This window comes from Fukomys damarensis, unplaced genomic scaffold (genome assembly GCF_012274545.1).
Source record: "Fukomys damarensis isolate Sample0158 unplaced genomic scaffold, DMR_v1.0_HiC HiC_scaffold_14, whole genome shotgun sequence".
NCBI classification, from domain to species: Eukaryota; Metazoa; Chordata; class Mammalia; order Rodentia; family Bathyergidae; genus Fukomys; species Fukomys damarensis.
In genome coordinates, this window is record NW_022900926.1 from 32105355 (window position 1) to 32122319 (window position 16965).

The window sequence follows — 16965 nt, forward strand, 5'->3', positions numbered from 1 at the left end:
TTGAGATGCACAGGTTGACCTCTAGTTTGCAATCGTCCCTCCTCAGTCTCTGGCGTAGCTGGCATTACCTGGGGAAATCTGGGTGTTTTAACACTTAGTAATTACCCAAGGTGGCTGTCAGGCACATTTGAAAAGAACTACTAAAAGGATATTAAATTCAGTTTTCTGGCTAGGAGACCACTCACTGCTACCATGAGGTAGTCAACTAGCATAGCCAATTACTTATGCAGTCAGGTTTGTTCACATAAGAGAGATTACTCCCAACTTTAGTGGCAAAATTTCTTGCCACTAAAAGTAGGCTTTCTAGGATATTATGCTTTTAAAGGTCATTAATTGGCAGTCACATTTTAGCTTCTCAAACTGGAGTACTGAGGTGAAGTCAAACATCAGCTTCGCCAGCCCAGTTCTCTGTGAGATCACTACTACTGCGTTCTACAGAACGCAAGCGACAGCCTATTCTTTGAAAAACAATTGTGTGACAAAACTCTTTATGTATGAGCATGATTCAACACATGGACATTTAAAAAGTTTTTTCCAAGATCGTGCTATTTAGGCAAAGAATGCTTACTATCATTAAGCCTTCTTAAAAACTTTCTCTCTAGAAACATTAACTGAAAACCAGAAATAAATTGACTTTTTCAGGAATTACCACATGTAGAAGTGTACCCAACGTGTCTGAAAAGCTAGTAGCTCACTTTACAAAATGCACCTCCGGGCCAGGGATTAGGCTCAATGATGGCACCGCCTGCCTTGCAAACGCGAGGTCCCAAGTTTGATCACTGGTCCCAAGGAAGGAAGGGAGGGAGGGAGGGGAGCAAGAGAGGGGAGGGAGGGAAGGAAAGAAGGAAGGAAAATGCATCTCTGCAATGGCTTCCTCTGAACTGAAAATCCAACTCAAACCAGCATAAAGTACTCAGCTCTTGGTTAGTTCATGTCATGTTTACATCAGGGACGCTCCATCTTGGCTGTCCTGGTCCATTGTTATCTTACTCTGATGAGATAATAGTAAGTCTTCACTTCCTAGTGCCTAATAAAACCAGCAAACCTAAGTGAAAGCAAGTATAGCCAGTATTTTATTTAAATCAGTTGTTAAATCACAGTTTATCCAAGTGAACATAATGCAACATTGTTCTTAAAAGGGGCACAAATACGATGCGGACACAATCCAGTATCTATCAAAATACCATTTGGAAAGCAGAAAACTTGTCTCGTTTCATTCTGTGGGTGAATGCGGTCCAGCATATAAGAGCAGAGTCAAAAACTTACAACAGTCAATTATTTTCTATATAACATGAAAAACATTTCACTACATTGCCTCGGTATTAAGCACACTCATCTGTCCAAACCACCATAACAAAATCAATTAGAAGAAAAGACTAACGAGACTATTATCTGTTAGTGAAAAAAACTTCCTTCCAACTTGCTGGACTAGAAAGAAAAATTTCACAGTAACTGGAACATTCTATGTGTTTCAAAATGCTTTTTATTTTTAGCTCACTGTGCATAATAGGAAAGTGACCAGTTTCTGAGTACTACACTAAGCACGGACCTAAGCGGTGATGAATTTGTTGAATAAGAATTGTACCTTCTCACCAGGGATGTTATTTCTTGGAAGCTGTTTTTCATGGGTGTAAGTGAGGCTTTAAACTTCCCAAGGCCTCCCTATAGCTGCACACCCTGTCACATACTGTATGATATGAAAGGCACACACTATGCCATACATGTCTTCAAACACCGAGAAAAAATATACAACAGATACAGAAGGAGGAATACTCAGAACATAAATACATGAAAAGCAACACTCCAGTTTGAGAAGTAGAACCAGGTATTGCCAACTCCAGTTTCAGGTCAAGAATTTAGGACCTCGATTCAGAACTATCATATGATATCAAGGGAAAATAGATGGTCTTGAAAAAAAGGCAGTGTTAGATGGCTCTAGTTCCCAATGAAGCCTTAGGATTGTTGGGGGTGCTCTGGACGTGAGATCAGTAGGGGGGGCCGCTCTCTAGTTCTCAAGTTCTGAAATATTGGTTTCGAGTCTCAGCAGCAGCATTTTCCTCCATGACTTGTCTTCTTCACATTCTAGTCTTGCAAATATACAAGGACACTAACTGTAGAAGGAAGAAGCAGAATCAATAAAATCTTTTTCTTTATCATTCATTAACAACAGAATAGCTGTGTAAGTGAACTGTGGCTAACCAGTAATCCTATTAACACAAGATTTTAAGTCCATTAAAAAGAGAAAGTGTTGGGGCCAGGGATTTAGCTCAGCGGTTCGGTGGCCTGCCTTGCAAGCGCAAGGACCCGAGTTTGATCCCCGATACCAAAAAAAAAAAGAGAGAGAGAGAGAGAAAGTGGCCAGGCTGGGGACTTAGCTCAGTGGCACTGCACCTGCCTTGCAAGCACAAGGTCCTGAGTTTGATCACCAGCACCAAGAAAACAAAGCAAAAAGAGAAAGTGGCCAGGCACAGTGATGCACGCCTATAATCCCAGCACTTGGGAGGCAGGAAGACTGCAATGAGCTCGAGACCAGTATGAACTACACAGAGAAACACCGTCTCCACAAACACAAACCATTTAACTTGAAAACGTTAAAAATAGGGGCTGGGAATTTAGCTCAGTGGTACCACACTTGCCTCACAGGTGCAAGGTCCTGAGTTTGATCCCCAGGTGCCAGGGGAAAAAAAATGGTGTTAAAAATTAAAAAGAAAAAAATGAGGGCCCAAGTGATTTTATACCATGCTACCACAAAACCAGTAACTGCAGTAATACTTTCTGCCAGACTCATGAACTGGAAAAAAATTTTAATATTATTTGTTAATATTCTGGAAAAACTCCGCCCCTCCAAAGTACTATAAACCACATTTCTGATATAAACCTACTTCTGGCTGCTAATTGTTATTGGTTTTTTAAAGTGATATTCAATAAAGGGAAAAAATGAAACTGCTCTAGATCTTTTTTTAGCTGATCGTTATTTCCCCAACTGAAGGTTATCCAAAAACCATATATCTGAACTCCTGAGATTCCTTTACAACCAATTTGCTGTCTCATGGCATAAAAGAGGGGGAAACAATCTCAGAAGAAAAGGAAGGTTACTTACACACAGCCTTAGGATTCTGCGAGCTCTGTCCCTCCTTTCCCCTGTTCCTCTTCTGTTTGGGGTTTGATGTCCTCCGACTTCCCGTGCGCCTTTCCTCCCTTAGCTCCTGCTTCCTCCTCTGTCAGTTTTGGTCCGTTGGTGTCTGGGGACTCTTTGGTTAAGCCTCCTGGGGCGGCAGCATCTGCCAGGGCTGAGTCTGGGTCCTGGGCAGCATCCTCTCTCTCGTCTCCTCTCGGTTGGAGGCGTGGCTTGTCTATTATTCCTCCTGACTCAGCACAGCCGTCAGGCGCTGGGGGCTTTGCACCCATTGCATCGCTCTCTGCCTCGGCTGGGGGAACCACCTCTCCACACCGCTGCTCATTCACACCATAACTTCCAAGCTCAACTGTCAGGGTCTCTTCTGAAGCTCCGTTCACATCTTTGGAAATGTAAGAAAGCATGGTTGCCGTGGCAGCGAGCTCGGACTCGGCCCCGGTGGTGACAGTTTGTGTTTCATCCTGCACAGAAGCCTGCCGTCCACTGACTTCTCCCACAGGTTTCTGTCCAGCTCCCTGGCTGTAGCCTGGCGATGAGGGAGCCTCCATCTCTATGTCAGACTCTGCTTGCTTGGGCCGGGAGAACTGGTCCATGGCTGTCTGGATTATGTTTTGCACAAGCTTACTGCTCTCAGTCTCAAATTCCAAGATCTGATTTTCAGCTTTGGGACTGCCCTCTGCTGCCAGGCTCACTGTGCCTTCCTGACAGCCGACCTCCTTGCCATCTTCGTCTGCTATCTGCTTCTGAGATGCCCTGTTCTCTGCCTGCAGGTCTGAGTACAGCTCTTGCTCAGGGGTGGCAGACACCGTACCTGGCTCAGCCCCCACAGGAACAGCATCGTCTCCCGGCTGAGGAGTCCAGTCCCCGTCCTTCCCAGGAGACCTCTCTGCTGCTTCTAAATGTGCATCTGCAGGCCCCTCGGTGTCACTTGTTTCTGAAATTCTGCCAGTTTCTCCGAACACCTCCTCCTCTGCTGCCACAGGTGTGACAGTCACTGGTGCCTCACAGCTCTGACCTTGAGTCTCCATGCGTCCTGCTTCCTCTTCTGGATCTGGAGGAAGAGGAGAGCTTCCTTCTAAATCACTTACGTCCTTTTCCATGTCTGGGATGGGCACGTCAGCCGTCTGGACTAGTTGCTGGCTGAGTTTTTCGGCTCTGGGTGCAGCTGATTTTTGCTCGACTTTTTCTTCACTGTCTTGTACTGTCTTTGCATCAGTTTTCCCTTTTTCTGCTTGAGCTACCCTGTCTCTCTCTTCTCCGCCGGGACTCTGGAGTTCTGTGTTACCGTCCTTCTGACATTCTGCCCTTTCGGTCAGTTCACCTGGAAGAGGAACTTCGGTGGCCTTTTCCCGACCAGCCACGTATGCAGATGTGACAACTGCAACACACGGTCTGTCTTCGGCTTCCCCACCGGCAAGCTGGCAGATCACCTCAGTCTTGGACATTACGGCTACGGCTTCCACTGGTGGTTCTTGATCTTTATGTTCTAGAACGTCTTCCGGTTTTAGCTGTTCTTTATACTCTTCCTGGGATTGACAGCTTGGTGATGCTGAAGGCCCTTCTTTCTGGGCAGGTGTTGCGGCTGCCTCCCTGACCTGCGGCTGAGTGCCAGGTGACCCTGCACGCTCTTCTTGCCCTTCCGTGGCCTCATCTTGCTGTATTGTACCTAGCGCGTCAGTATCTGCCGCTTCCGCTGTCTCGCTGTCCGTCAGGGCATCTGCTGAGTCTGGGAGAACAGCCTGCTCCGGGGGCTGCACCGCAGCTAAGGGCTCAGGCGGGCACGGGGTTACCGGCTCCCTGGATTCTGTGCTCGCTGCAAGCTGAACTTTCTCAAAACCTTCAGGGGCACCCTGAGCTATTACCTCCCCTCGTGTAAAATGTTCAGTTTTAGTTTCTTGTACGTTTACTCTCGAAACTACATCCATCTCTTCCTTCGTCTCTGGCTCTTCGGAGTCTTCTTCCGCTTCCTCCACCCTCTCTAGGCCTTTTGGTTCTGCTCGCTGCATGGTCAGAGTCGTACCTTCGGCCCCGCTGCCGTCTGGCAGCTGTGACTTCTCTTTCACTTTTTCTGCAACTGCCTGTAAGACGGCCTGAGTCTGCCGCTCCTGCTCCTCTGCGTCTGGCCCTCCGCTTTCCACCTCCTGGACTGGGGTAGCCTCCTCCGTGGTGTCCGGGGAGTCACTGAGCTGGGAAACTGCCGACACCATCTCTGTGGTCTCCTCTGCGGCCGATGCTTCGGTGGCTTCTTCAGCACAGAGCACCTCCGTGGTCTGTGCAGCTGTCACCGCCTCGGAAGTTAATGCCACTTCACTAGTGTTCGTGTCATCGGGGGCATCTCCGCTCTCAGGCAGAGTCTGGGTGGCTGTGGGGGTTTCTTCTGCAGTGGCTTCTCCTTCAGTCCCCTCCCTGGTTGATGGTGTGGCTCCATCTTGCGCTTGTTCAAGAGGCTCTGCCACAGAGGCAGATATCCAAGAAGGAGACCGCTCTTCCACACTGGTGACTGCCCTTGTCCCATCCGTGACAGCCACTGCTGCACAGGAAACCAGATTCCCGCCGAGCTCCTCGGACATGCCCATCTGTGGCTCAGGCGCGGCTTCGCTCTGGGGGGCTTGCTGAGCTTCCATCTTCTCCCTTTCCAGGGCATCATACTCAGACAGAGGCACTACAGCCGGGACATCAGAATCCTCTTCATTGATTTCTGCGGGCCCTGTGTCTCCCACAGTGGCTTGTTCTGGTTTCCCATCTGACCTTTTCTTCCTCCGTCCAGGAATAAATTTCTTAATTGAAACCCAAGATTCCTCTTTCCCAGGTTCAACATCGGAAGCTGAATGCTCTACACCAGTGGACTCTTCGTTTTTCTCTTCCTGTTTTGACTTGGATTTTTTTCTTGGGGTCACTAATCTTTTAAATGACTCCCACGTGGAAACGCCCTCCCCTTCGGAGGGGCTGCCCGCTGGCTCAGGGGAGGGGCTTCCCTGCCCTTGGTCAGGTTCCTGGGTGCCAGCAAGGGCAGAGTCGGTTCCGGTTTCTTTGTCTTTGGCAGCCTCCTCTGCTTTGTGGCCATCTCCTCCCGTCGTTTTCGGTCCTCCCTCCTCATCAGAAGAGGATGCTTTCCTTGCTCTCTTCTTGGATGACCCCACACAGATCAACACCTCCCAAGACACCGACGTGTCCACCTTGCGCTTTGGCTCTTCTGGCTTTTGCTCCTCCCCGGCGCCTTTGATTTCATCTTGAATTTCAGAAGCCGCACTCTCCGTGGAAGACAAGGTGGCGCTCTTGACCTTGTCCGGCTTGTCCAACTCGTCTTCTTTATCGCTTTCAGAAGGCCTTCGAACACGCTTCTTGGGCGTCACCATCTTCTTGAAAGATGCCCAGGGAGTAACACCTTCTCTCTTTTTCTCTCCATCGGAAGTAGCTCCTTCTTCAGCCTCGCCTTCAGGGTGTCCCTCTGTGATCCCCTTCTCCAGGCATGTGATCTCCTCGGGTTCTTCTGGGGAGGAAGCGGAGCTCTCGCCCTTCTCGTCCGCACTCTCCGGAGACTCTGCTGCACCTTGGTTGTTTTCCCCTGACTCTTCATCTCCTCCTCCTCCTCCTCCTCCTCCTCGTCTCCCCTTCTGTTTCTTTCCAGAAAGCTTCTTTAAGCCAGTGCTGGAGAACAGCTTCTTCAAGGGGCTTCCCTGAGCTTTGGTTCTCTCTTGTGAGGACAGCACGGCCACCTCACTCATGCTGCTCTCGGGCTGTTTGGGCAACACCTTTCCATCGGGACTCAGCTCTGTAGGCCAGGTGTGGTCTCCTCCAGAGGCACACACTTCTTGGGTCTGTTCCAGCTCCTCTGCGAGTTCGGCTTCCTGGGCTTCCACCAGCTTTTCAGCTGGTAAGGATTCTGCTGTTTCTCTCACACCTGCTTCTTGCTCCTCTGCTTTCTTTTCCACACTGCTGACATGGACTTCAGCAACAACTTCCTGGTGGGCTTCTACTTTTTCATCAAATACTTCCGTGGCCAACGGAGCACATTTCTCTGCAGAAGAGCCCTGCACACCACCGACTTGATCTTCCAAAGGCAACTCCACCTTCTCATAGTCAGCCGATAATCTGGCCTCGTCCTCACCTTCCACGGGTTTCTGGGGGTGCTCAGAAGCTGTGAGCTGCTCGGGGGTATCTTCTGCCTTCTTGGTTTCCTCTGTGTCTGCCTTTGCTGGTTCTTCTTCCTTTTTCTTCTCAGAAGCTTCCAGTTCATCCTCCTTTGGCTTCCTGAAACTGGTCTTTTTGCGCCAACCAGCCCAACCTTGGGTGAAGAATTTCTTGAAGGTCGATGTAGTCTCACTGGTGACTGGGCTGGTGGGAGATTCTGGAGACTTGGTAGGTTCTTTTTCGCGCATTGCTTCTCCTTCATCTTTGCCTTCCGCTACTGTTTGACCAGACTCCGCTGAGAAAGGAATTTCTGTGTTGCTCTGCTGGTGCTTAAGGATGTCTTCCACCCTCTCGATGGATTGTTTTCGTTCAGTTTCTTTGGCTGCTGCCTCTCCGGTCTCCATGTTGGGTTCTCCATCACTAGCCTGGGCCTCGGGGGGCTCTGTTACCTTTTCTAAATTGCTTTCTGAAGAGGGACTCTGTTCGATTATTTCAGGCATGTCCTCCTGCTTATCCTTCGCGACGTCCTCAACAACCACAGAGTTAGCCGCCACGTCTTTATCCAAGTCTTTCTTATTCACATCTTCAGGCTCCCTCTGTCCAACTGTTAACAAAGCGGGTGGGAGGGAGGAAAAGTGAGTACAGTTCCCAAAACTCAAGCATTTTAAAAAACATCACCAATACTCTTGCTAACATCAGATAACTCCAGGCCATGGTAGTGAGGGTCTTATGGATATCTGCACATCTTCAAAATCAGGCAATGTCTGCCTCTTCCAAAATGTAGAATTCAGGTTCAAAGGTACTGCTGCACTTTTCTGTTCTCTGTGAAAGGGAAGTTAACAAACTCAAATATCAAAAAAATTATTTTACACATAAGTAACATCAGTAAGGATAGATTGACCAGACAGCATATTTTCTGTTGAAGTGTTGGGATCACACAGCACAACTGTGGTTTTTAACTAGAATCCATCAAGTATTAGTATTAGAGGTAACTTCCACTTTGTAGGAAGTAAGGCATGAGGGGAATACAGTCCTGAGAGAACATGCTGTGTGGTGATAATGGGCCTTATCTCAGGAGGTCCCCACAGGGACCGGGTCCCTGGAGAAGGCCTAGGCTTGGTCCCAGGATGACGAGGCAAATTCTGGGGGAGAGGAAGTGTTCCAAATCTGATGGGGGAAGGTGAGAGAAACACAGCCTGCTTGAAGCATAAAAAAGTTGCGACACTGATGAGAAATAAAAATAAAATTGACAAAGGGTAGGGCGGATATAGCTTAGTGGTAGAGCTCCCCTAGGCCCAGTCCCCCGTACTGTGAAAAAAGAAGATCTAAGGTATTTAACAGGCACAGGTGCCTGCCCTGATCCTACACTGGATATTCATTAGGGCAACTAATAAAAAGACTCCTGTGAGCCTTCCTGGGAAAATCTGAGTGTGATTTAGGATTCTGTGTGGCTTGCATCTGGCTGTTCCTCCAAAGCCTTATGTGGCCATAGGTGAGGAGTTTCGGCTGGATCGGGGTGTGTGAATGTGGATATACAGAATGTGATGCTGGGATTCAGGGAGTGGGCGATGGAAGCCCAGCCTGGGTGTTGGTGGCACCACTCACAAGGATGGAAGCCTGGATGGGATAAAAGGGGAGAGGCTGCTGCTGCTGCTTCTACTGCTTGCTGCCTTCTGCTTGCCGGGCCATAAACCCCTCTTCCATGCCACCCTGGCCCTGGAGCCAGCCAGCTCCGAAGACTGAAGCCTCTACAAAGTGAAAGCTACAAGAGACCTTTCCTCCTTTAACTTGTGGGTGTCGCTAACACAGTGAGATCAGTGTTTACTAAAATGAGTAGAGACTTTGACTTCAGAAAGGAGGCCAAAATTCTGCTCTCTCTCTTCACATGTGACCGTTGGGGGTGGTGTGTGAGAATGATGTATTTTAATTTTATTTGTCTCAATTTCCTATGCAGGACATGTACTGCTTTTTTGACAGAAAAAAGTTCTCAATAAAAGTTGTACAAGGACATGGGGGAAAGGAAACCCTTCTACATTGTTGGTGGGAATGCGACCACTACTACAACCATTATGGAAATCAGTATGGCAGCTCCTCAGCAACTAAAATAGAAATTCCATTGGACCCAGCTATACCTCTCCTGGGTATCTTCCTGAAAGACTAAAGTCATCGTACGGCAGTGACACTCACACACTCATGTTTACAGCAATGCGACTCACAATAGAAAAGTCATGAAAGTGACCCATATGCCTAGCAACAGACAAATGGGTAAAGAAAGTGTGGTATATGTACATGAGGCAGTACAATTCAACCATAAAGAATGATACATTTGAGTCATTTTAGAAAAATGGATGGATCTTGAGCCCATACTAATAAGTGAAATAAGTCAGTTGCAAAAGGTTAAGCGTTGCATGTTTCTCCAATACGAGAGGCCCAAAATGAAATGACTTAAAGAGCCAAACTAAAAGAGCCAGGGTAAGGAAGAGGGAGACAGACTCAGCAGAGGGGGAAAGGGAATCTGGAAAATAGGAGGGAGGGAGGGAGGGACGGAGGGAGGGGAGGGACAGAAGAAGTAAACATGGAGATGTGCTGTGTGTACGTTCCAACTCCCCCAGCTGAATGTAATCTCTAAGCATTACAAACATACACTAAAACTGTAAAACAAAGTCCTCAGCGAGAAATGAAGCTTCATTTTAACCAGCTCCTGCACCAACACCTAGAGCACAGCAGCAAATATTAACACAGACATATTTGGGAACACAGAAATAAGATGCTCCCCAAAATTCCATCAATGCCTTTCATTGATATCATTTTATGACCCCACAAATAGTTTATGTTCATATTTATGAAACACTGGCAATGCATGTGAAATATTACCAAGGTAGTCTACGGATTGCTCCTGTGCTCTTGACTGGGTGTTATTTTGAAACAGAAGGCCTGAAGGTTAAGGGCACAGCTTCCTGAGCTGCCTGAGAGGCGCGCCCAGCGGGCTCGGGCTCCACGCGGACCACGCTGTTGGTTGACCCAACGTGCCTCTTCTTTCCTTCTTTTCAGCCATGACTAGATTCGGGGACACAACGGACAAACTCTGCAGGACAGAAGGGCCTCTAGTTCTTCAGGGTCAGGAGGGCTTTGTTTTGGCGACAGTGCCACGGCTTCTCCCTGTCTCTGGTAATCCGCACGAGCCCCCATGGGTTGGCATCTGCTTCTAAGACAGTGCCCAAAACAAAACCCAGGAGGAAGGGTCATGGGAAAAGAGGAGGTGTCCATGTCTCAGCAGCTACAGGAAGAAGCTCGAGCGACTTATCACATGGTGACCACAAAACAGAGGATAAACGGGTGAGGTGGTGTGAAGCCAATTAGCCTGACTGAACTTACAGTGTGTATGCTGATCAAACCATACACTGTACTCCATAATATACTCAACTATTAAAACCCTGCCTCAACAACAACACCGCAAATAAATGAATCAATAAATCAAACAAAAATGACAAACAGCTGCCAATAGTTTGTCGGTGTCAGTTCCTTATAAGGTGTTTTTCTGGTTTGGGGGTTTTTTCCTTGTTTTAAAGGTACCTAGGGAATTCTCTTCTGACCTAAGGGATGATGAATGCTTTAATGTGAGTACGGCCGATGTGGGGAGGAGAGGGGTATCCTGGGGCCCTGGGGTGCTTTTGTGCAGGTGCACAGGTGAGACATCGGGCCAAGCTAGAGACACGCCATACAGCCCTGCTCCCAAATATTTGCCCTCTACCACATCTTCACTCTGTCAAACATCCAAGGCCCTTAGGGACAATCCCAAACTACCTGACCTGGAGTCGAAGCACGATCAATGTCCACCTGAGATCCGCCTGTCCTCCCCACACTGTGCCTTCCCCTGGCTACAGCCCACCCTGGAACCCGGATCCTATTTCTCAGTCCCTTACACTCATTCTGGAGCCCCTACTGATGCTCCAGTCCAGCCTGTGCTTGATCCTGGGGATTTAGGCTTGGATATTTTGCCACCTCCCCTGGGCCCACCTCTACACTCCAGCAGGTCAGTCCTGGAGCCAACCCAGTCCTGCCCTACTGGACATGGGAGCCACACCCCACTCCTGCTGCCTTCCACAGCAGGTCAGCACAGGGACAGCCGGGGGCATGGCGGGAAGCTTCATGTGGCTGTGGCTCGGCTGTAAGAGCTTAGGTTCTGGAGTTAAGAACTGTGGATGGGGACAGGCCCCCAGGTGGATCCATCACTTGGAGTCACACAGCCTCCCTCTCCATTTGGTCCACTTCACAAGTAGCCATACTGGAGAATGCAAAACCAGTTATCACCAGGGAAGCACTGTGGCTCTCTCCTTGTGTTGTTTTTTTTGAGACAAGGTCTCACTGTATAGTTTAGATTGGCCTTGAACTCACCATGTAGCCCAGGCTAACCTCAAAACTCACAGCCATCCTGCCTCAGCCTCCTGAGAGCTGGGATGACGGGTGCTGGCCACCACATCTGGCTTTTCTTATACTAAATATATTTATGATCCAGTGATTTCATGCCTTGGTATTTACCCAAGCAAGATGAGACGTTAAACGTACACGAAACACTGCACATGGCTATTTATTACAGTTTTTTCATTAACTGCCAAAACTTGGAGCAACCAAGGAAGGAGACCTTCAGTGAACAAGTGCTTACGGTGCTGTGGAACATCAGGATTAGGAAGGGGCAGCCATGAAGTTGGGAGGAACCTTACATGTGTATCGCTAAGTGGGAAGGTGCCAGTCAGAAAGGGCTGCATGGGATATGAGCCCCACTCTGACGCCACAGACAAGGCCACACGTGAACAGATCAGGGACCAGCGGGAAGAGAATGGGCCGCAGAAGATGTTCCAAGGCAGAGGACAATTGTTCTGCACAGTGTGTGAGGTGGACACACATCGCCCCACACGCACATCCAGACTCAGGGCCCTGATGGAAACCAGCAGCTGGGTGGCAAGGACAGTCCTCACATGTGGGAAACACACCATGACAGGGTGTGTGTGTGTGTGTGTGTGCGTGTGCAGAGAGTCGAGGTGCATAACAAACACAAACAAGAAAGTTTGCGGCTTTTTTCTTCTTTCAGGAAGTCAATTCTGTACTTTCAGAGTGTAAGCATTCTTTTAACCTGTTATGATTTGTAAGAGCCACTTACGGCCAGAGCAAAGACTTCATATCAACTCCCACACTTTGATGGAAAAATTACTGCATGTTTCTAGCGGACAACAATCTGAATTCTACTTCAGCAAGAAAAGTAGAGTTTATTCCTGGTTACAGTCAGGCTATTTAAAAAAAAAAAAAAAAAAAAGGACAGAACACAGCTTACCCTCACATCGGCAGTGATACAGGGCCTTTAAGCCCTTGCTTCACCGCCAGCCAGGGAAAGGGCTGCTGGAACGAGAAGTGAGCTGCTAAATGGGGGTGCGGGCTGGGCAGGGCATTTACATCTTTTGCGTTTACATCTGTTCTACAGTGGAGGAACCCACACAACCTGGAGTGAACAGGTGCACAGTGTCCGAAAGCCTGCAGAGGGCACGACATCCACTCTGCTGTATTCTGCCTGATAGTGATTTGAGGTTCCCTGGGTCTCCAGAAACAAACCGAGAAGCAAAAACAAAAAACAAACCAGAACGAGTGACCTACACTGAATCAGGACACAACATAAAGGAAGGAATAGGGGGAGGTGGAGAACTCTATGCTTCACCCGGATCAGCGTCTCAAATGACAAAGAAATGTTCCAGATTAAGGGCTTAGGATGCATGGCCACATGTTCTACGTGGTCCCAGGTTAGACCTTGCAAGATAAAGGGGGAATGGGAAAGGGGACATGACTAGAATCCACGGCAAAACTGGAATGTTAACAGTGGATTATATAAGTGATTATAACACTATAAAGCTCTGGCAGCCGGGCATGGTGGTGCACACCTGTAATCCCAGCACTCGGGAGGCTGAGGCAGGAGGATCGCTGTGAGCTGGAGACCAGCATGGGCTACATACTGAGTTCCAGGGCAGTCTCAACTATATAGTGAGACCCTGTCTCAAAAAAAACAAAAGAAAGAAAGAAGGAAAGAAATGACAATAACTGTTGCAATTGAGAGGGAATATCCCTATTCTTAAGAAAGACAGAAGAGGCCAAGTAGGCAGAGGGAAGAAACACCAATGTATTTAGGGGTAAAGGACCATGATGTGTATATACCTTTCCCTTACATGGCTAAGGAAATCCCGTACCTACATAAGACAGAGCAGAAACCTATGTTCCAGTGTTTGTTTTGTTTTCAATGAGGTAAAATGTTACTGAGGGCATCTTTCTATCAGTATAAATTTGCTTTTTTGCTTTAAAAAAAATACAACTGCAATTAACACTAGGAACACAAAAACACACCCAAAAGAGACTTCTGGACACATGTTCTTGCAATCTTCAGCCATACCTCCTGATACACTGCTCCTACCCTAAGCGGAGTCTCCTCAAATCTCTGTTCTCTGGTGTGTTCCCCTGCCTCACCACTCTGTCTGCAAAGGCTATTTCATCCGGTGGTTCTCTACAGCAATAAAACAATAAAAAAATTTTAAAAAACAGATTTCTGCAGAATAAAACTACTTATTTTTCATTCTTGTCAATTCCAAAAGTAATCCAGCTAGGCCTGGTAGCACACACCTGTAACCCCAGTACTTGGGAGGCTGAGGCAGGAGGACTGCCATGTGTTGCCATGTGTTCGAAGCCAGCTAGGGCTACACAGTGAGTTCAGGGCTAGCTTGCAATGCATTGTGAGACCTTGTCTCAAAAATAAACAGAAACAAACAAAAAAACCCAAAAGTAATTTATGTAAATTGCAGGAGACCTTAAGATGCTAAAAATAGACAATTTGCTAGACAATGTGCAATTAAAAATTATGGGTTTTGCCGGGCGAGGTGGCGCACGCCTGTAATCCCAGCACTCGGGAGGCCGAGGCAGGAGGATCACTGTGAGTTCGAGACCAGCCTGGGCTACATAGTGAGTTCCAGGTCAGTCTCAACTATACAGTGAGACCCTGCCTGAAAAAAACCAAAAAAAAACCAAAAAAAAAAAAATATGGGTTTTTAAAAAGTTATTTCATACCCACAGCAGCGGCTCATTTTATTTTTACACACACGCGCGTGCCTATTGTCTAAAGTATCGGTCCAATCTTTCACTCTTGCTGACACATTCAAGTGTAGAAATCATTGTCCAAATCCCTGAGAGTTTCTGGACGGAAGAGGGCAGTGTTGACCAGCCTTTAGCGGCTGGCTTAGAAGACTGGAAAAGCAGAACCAGAATTTAGGCGCACTTTCAAAGTAGGCAAAGGTGAACATCCTACTGCACCTGTTTTTACCTCTTTGGCTTCCAACAGAAATATTTCAAAGGGAAAAGCGGGGCACCCACCCCCCACCCCCGACAGCTCTCCATCCTTTCTTTGTCTTTATTTGCTCCTTGTGAGTACAGATATGAGTCTACCGCACACTCTTCTCTCTGGTGTAGACCTCCTCTTCCTCCTCGGCTCCCCTCCTCATCCTGGGCTTCCCTGGCCAAACCCCCGGGTCACCCCTATGTCCCACGGAGGGGAATCCCCCAGGTGAGCCCTCATTATTCCCGCCCACTGCTCTCATTCAGTTTGTGACAAAGCAGAACCCTGTTCCCAGCACAGTGAATGAGGTGCAGATTGCAGAGTAACAAGCAAAGGGAGAGGCTGTTTGGTACATTTTTTTTCTTAAAAAAAAAAAAAAAAATCCTAGCCTGGGTGACAGGGAGGAGAGTGAAGAGAGTAAGGCAACTACTGATCAGACACCACAAAAATAATGAAACTGGGTGTGGTGCCTCACACCTGTGATTCCAGTTTGCTGGGAGGCTGAGGCAGGAGGATCATGCATTTACTCCCAGCCTGGGCAACATGATGATTTAGAGAGATCCTGTCTTAAAATTAAAAACCAGGGGCCGGGGATTTAGCTCAGTGGTTCCACCACCTGCCTCTTAAACTCAAGGACCCGAGTTCAATACCTGGTAAGAAAAAAAATGAGAAAGAGGTGATTTTATAGCTCAGTGCCACAGCCCTGGGTTCAATCCCCAGTAGCAGGAGGGAATAAAAGGAGTGGGCTTCTGGGAAAAATGGCCACTGCGCACCAGTTCAGGCTTAGTAGAGTAGAAAGCTTTGGCCAGGACACTATCACAGTAACCTTCCACACCTACCTTGTAAACCTCCCTACCCTCATTTCTGACACATCAGCTCCCTAATGAGTGGGAGGGGTCTGGGGTCTGCGATTCCCGCCACACCCAACCCTACTGAGTTGCTGTCTGCCCTAGATCTGTCCCACCACATAGGAAGAGGAAAAACGGCTTGATCATTGAAGCAGCACTATGTTACCCCTCCACACCAATGTGTTTTTTGTTTTGTTTTGTTTGTACCAGGGATCGAACTCCAGCCCTTGCGGGGAAGGGGGCAGAACCACTGAGCCAAATCCCTGGCCTCCAACAATGGATTTTAGAGCACACCTTTCTCACGTGGTGTACAGTTAATATTCAGGTGCTGGGGCCACCATTTGAAAGAAGAGGGCATTCAGCTGGCACAGTGGCACCTGCCTATAGCAGCACTGAGAGGCTGAGGCAGGAGGAGCCCAGGTTTGAGTCCCACCTAAGCAATTTAGCAAGGCCTCATCCCAAAATAGAAAATAAAAAGGGAGCTGGGTGTGGTGGCTCATGCCTGTAATCCCAGCACTCAGGGTGCTGAGGCAAGAGGATCCCCCCGAGTTCAGATGCCAGCCTGGGCTCCCGTGAGTTCAAGGTCAGTCTGGACTAACGTAGCAAGGCCTTGTTTCAAAAACAAAACAAAATTTTCTGTACATTTGGTTTCATCCTGGGGTGGGGGGCTTGCTCTCCAGTGCCTATGAAGTCCATTCACGGTGCTCACCAGCTCTCTGACCCTGTGTTTCAGTCAGAAATCTCACTACCCGGCTGGGCATCAAAGATGGCAAAGCACTGGAAGGAGACTGGCCAGGCTGTCCTCTCCAAAAGGCACCAACTGTAGTTTCCACACTGTCCCTGCCCGGTCCCCCTCTGTCCCTCACGGTGTGTGTCTTGTGTGGTCAGGCTTCTACACGTCCGCCACTAGTGGTAGCAGCGTCACTGATCTCTCTCCCCACATCGTATCCACAGAAACCAAAAAAAAAAAAAAGTCAGCCCTCCCCTCCACGCCTGGCCTTCACAGACGCGGACGTGGAGTCAACCCCTCTGGACGAAAAGTGTGGGAAAAGAACTGCGTCTGGACGGGACATGCACAGACCCTGTTCCCATCCCCGTGCCCTGGACAGCACTCATATTGTGGTAGGTGTGCGTTCTAAGGAACGTCGAGATGATTTTAAAGCATGGCAGGACGCCGTGGTTAGGTGCAAACCCTATATCATGACACACGGGACTTCGGCACCTACAGACTGTGGTGTCTGGGGGGGTCCTGGAGCCCCTTCTGGGGGACGTCTAGTGACTCTGAAACTGAGGCTGACAGCAAAGTGTAACGTCTTCTTTTACTTGAGAGGTTTATAAGCAAAGAATAACAGAAGTGTACGTCCTCACATGTTACAAAAATTTTATGTTTTCATCTCATTTGGCTGTTGGTTGGGGGCACATCATTTTTAGCCGAACAAAACTGCAATATTGCAAACATTACAGCACTTTTTTTTTTTTTTTTTTTT

At 48.1% G+C, this 16965-nt stretch overlaps 1 protein-coding gene across 1 annotated transcript in view; it reads right to left on the reverse strand.

The window, feature by feature from the left end:
* Nucleotides 1–942: 942 nt before the first annotated feature.
* Nucleotides 943–16965, reverse strand: part of Akap12 (A-kinase anchoring protein 12) — a 19765-nt gene continuing 3742 nt past the window's right edge. The window contains exons 2-3 of the mRNA XM_010628843.3: nucleotides 3101–7871; nucleotides 943–2111 (exon numbers count right to left, since the gene is read on the reverse strand). Coding sequence (XP_010627145.1) covers nucleotides 3109–7871 — 4763 coding nt within the window. The 3' untranslated portion in view covers nucleotides 943–2111; nucleotides 3101–3108. The remainder of the gene's footprint in view (nucleotides 2112–3100; nucleotides 7872–16965) is intronic.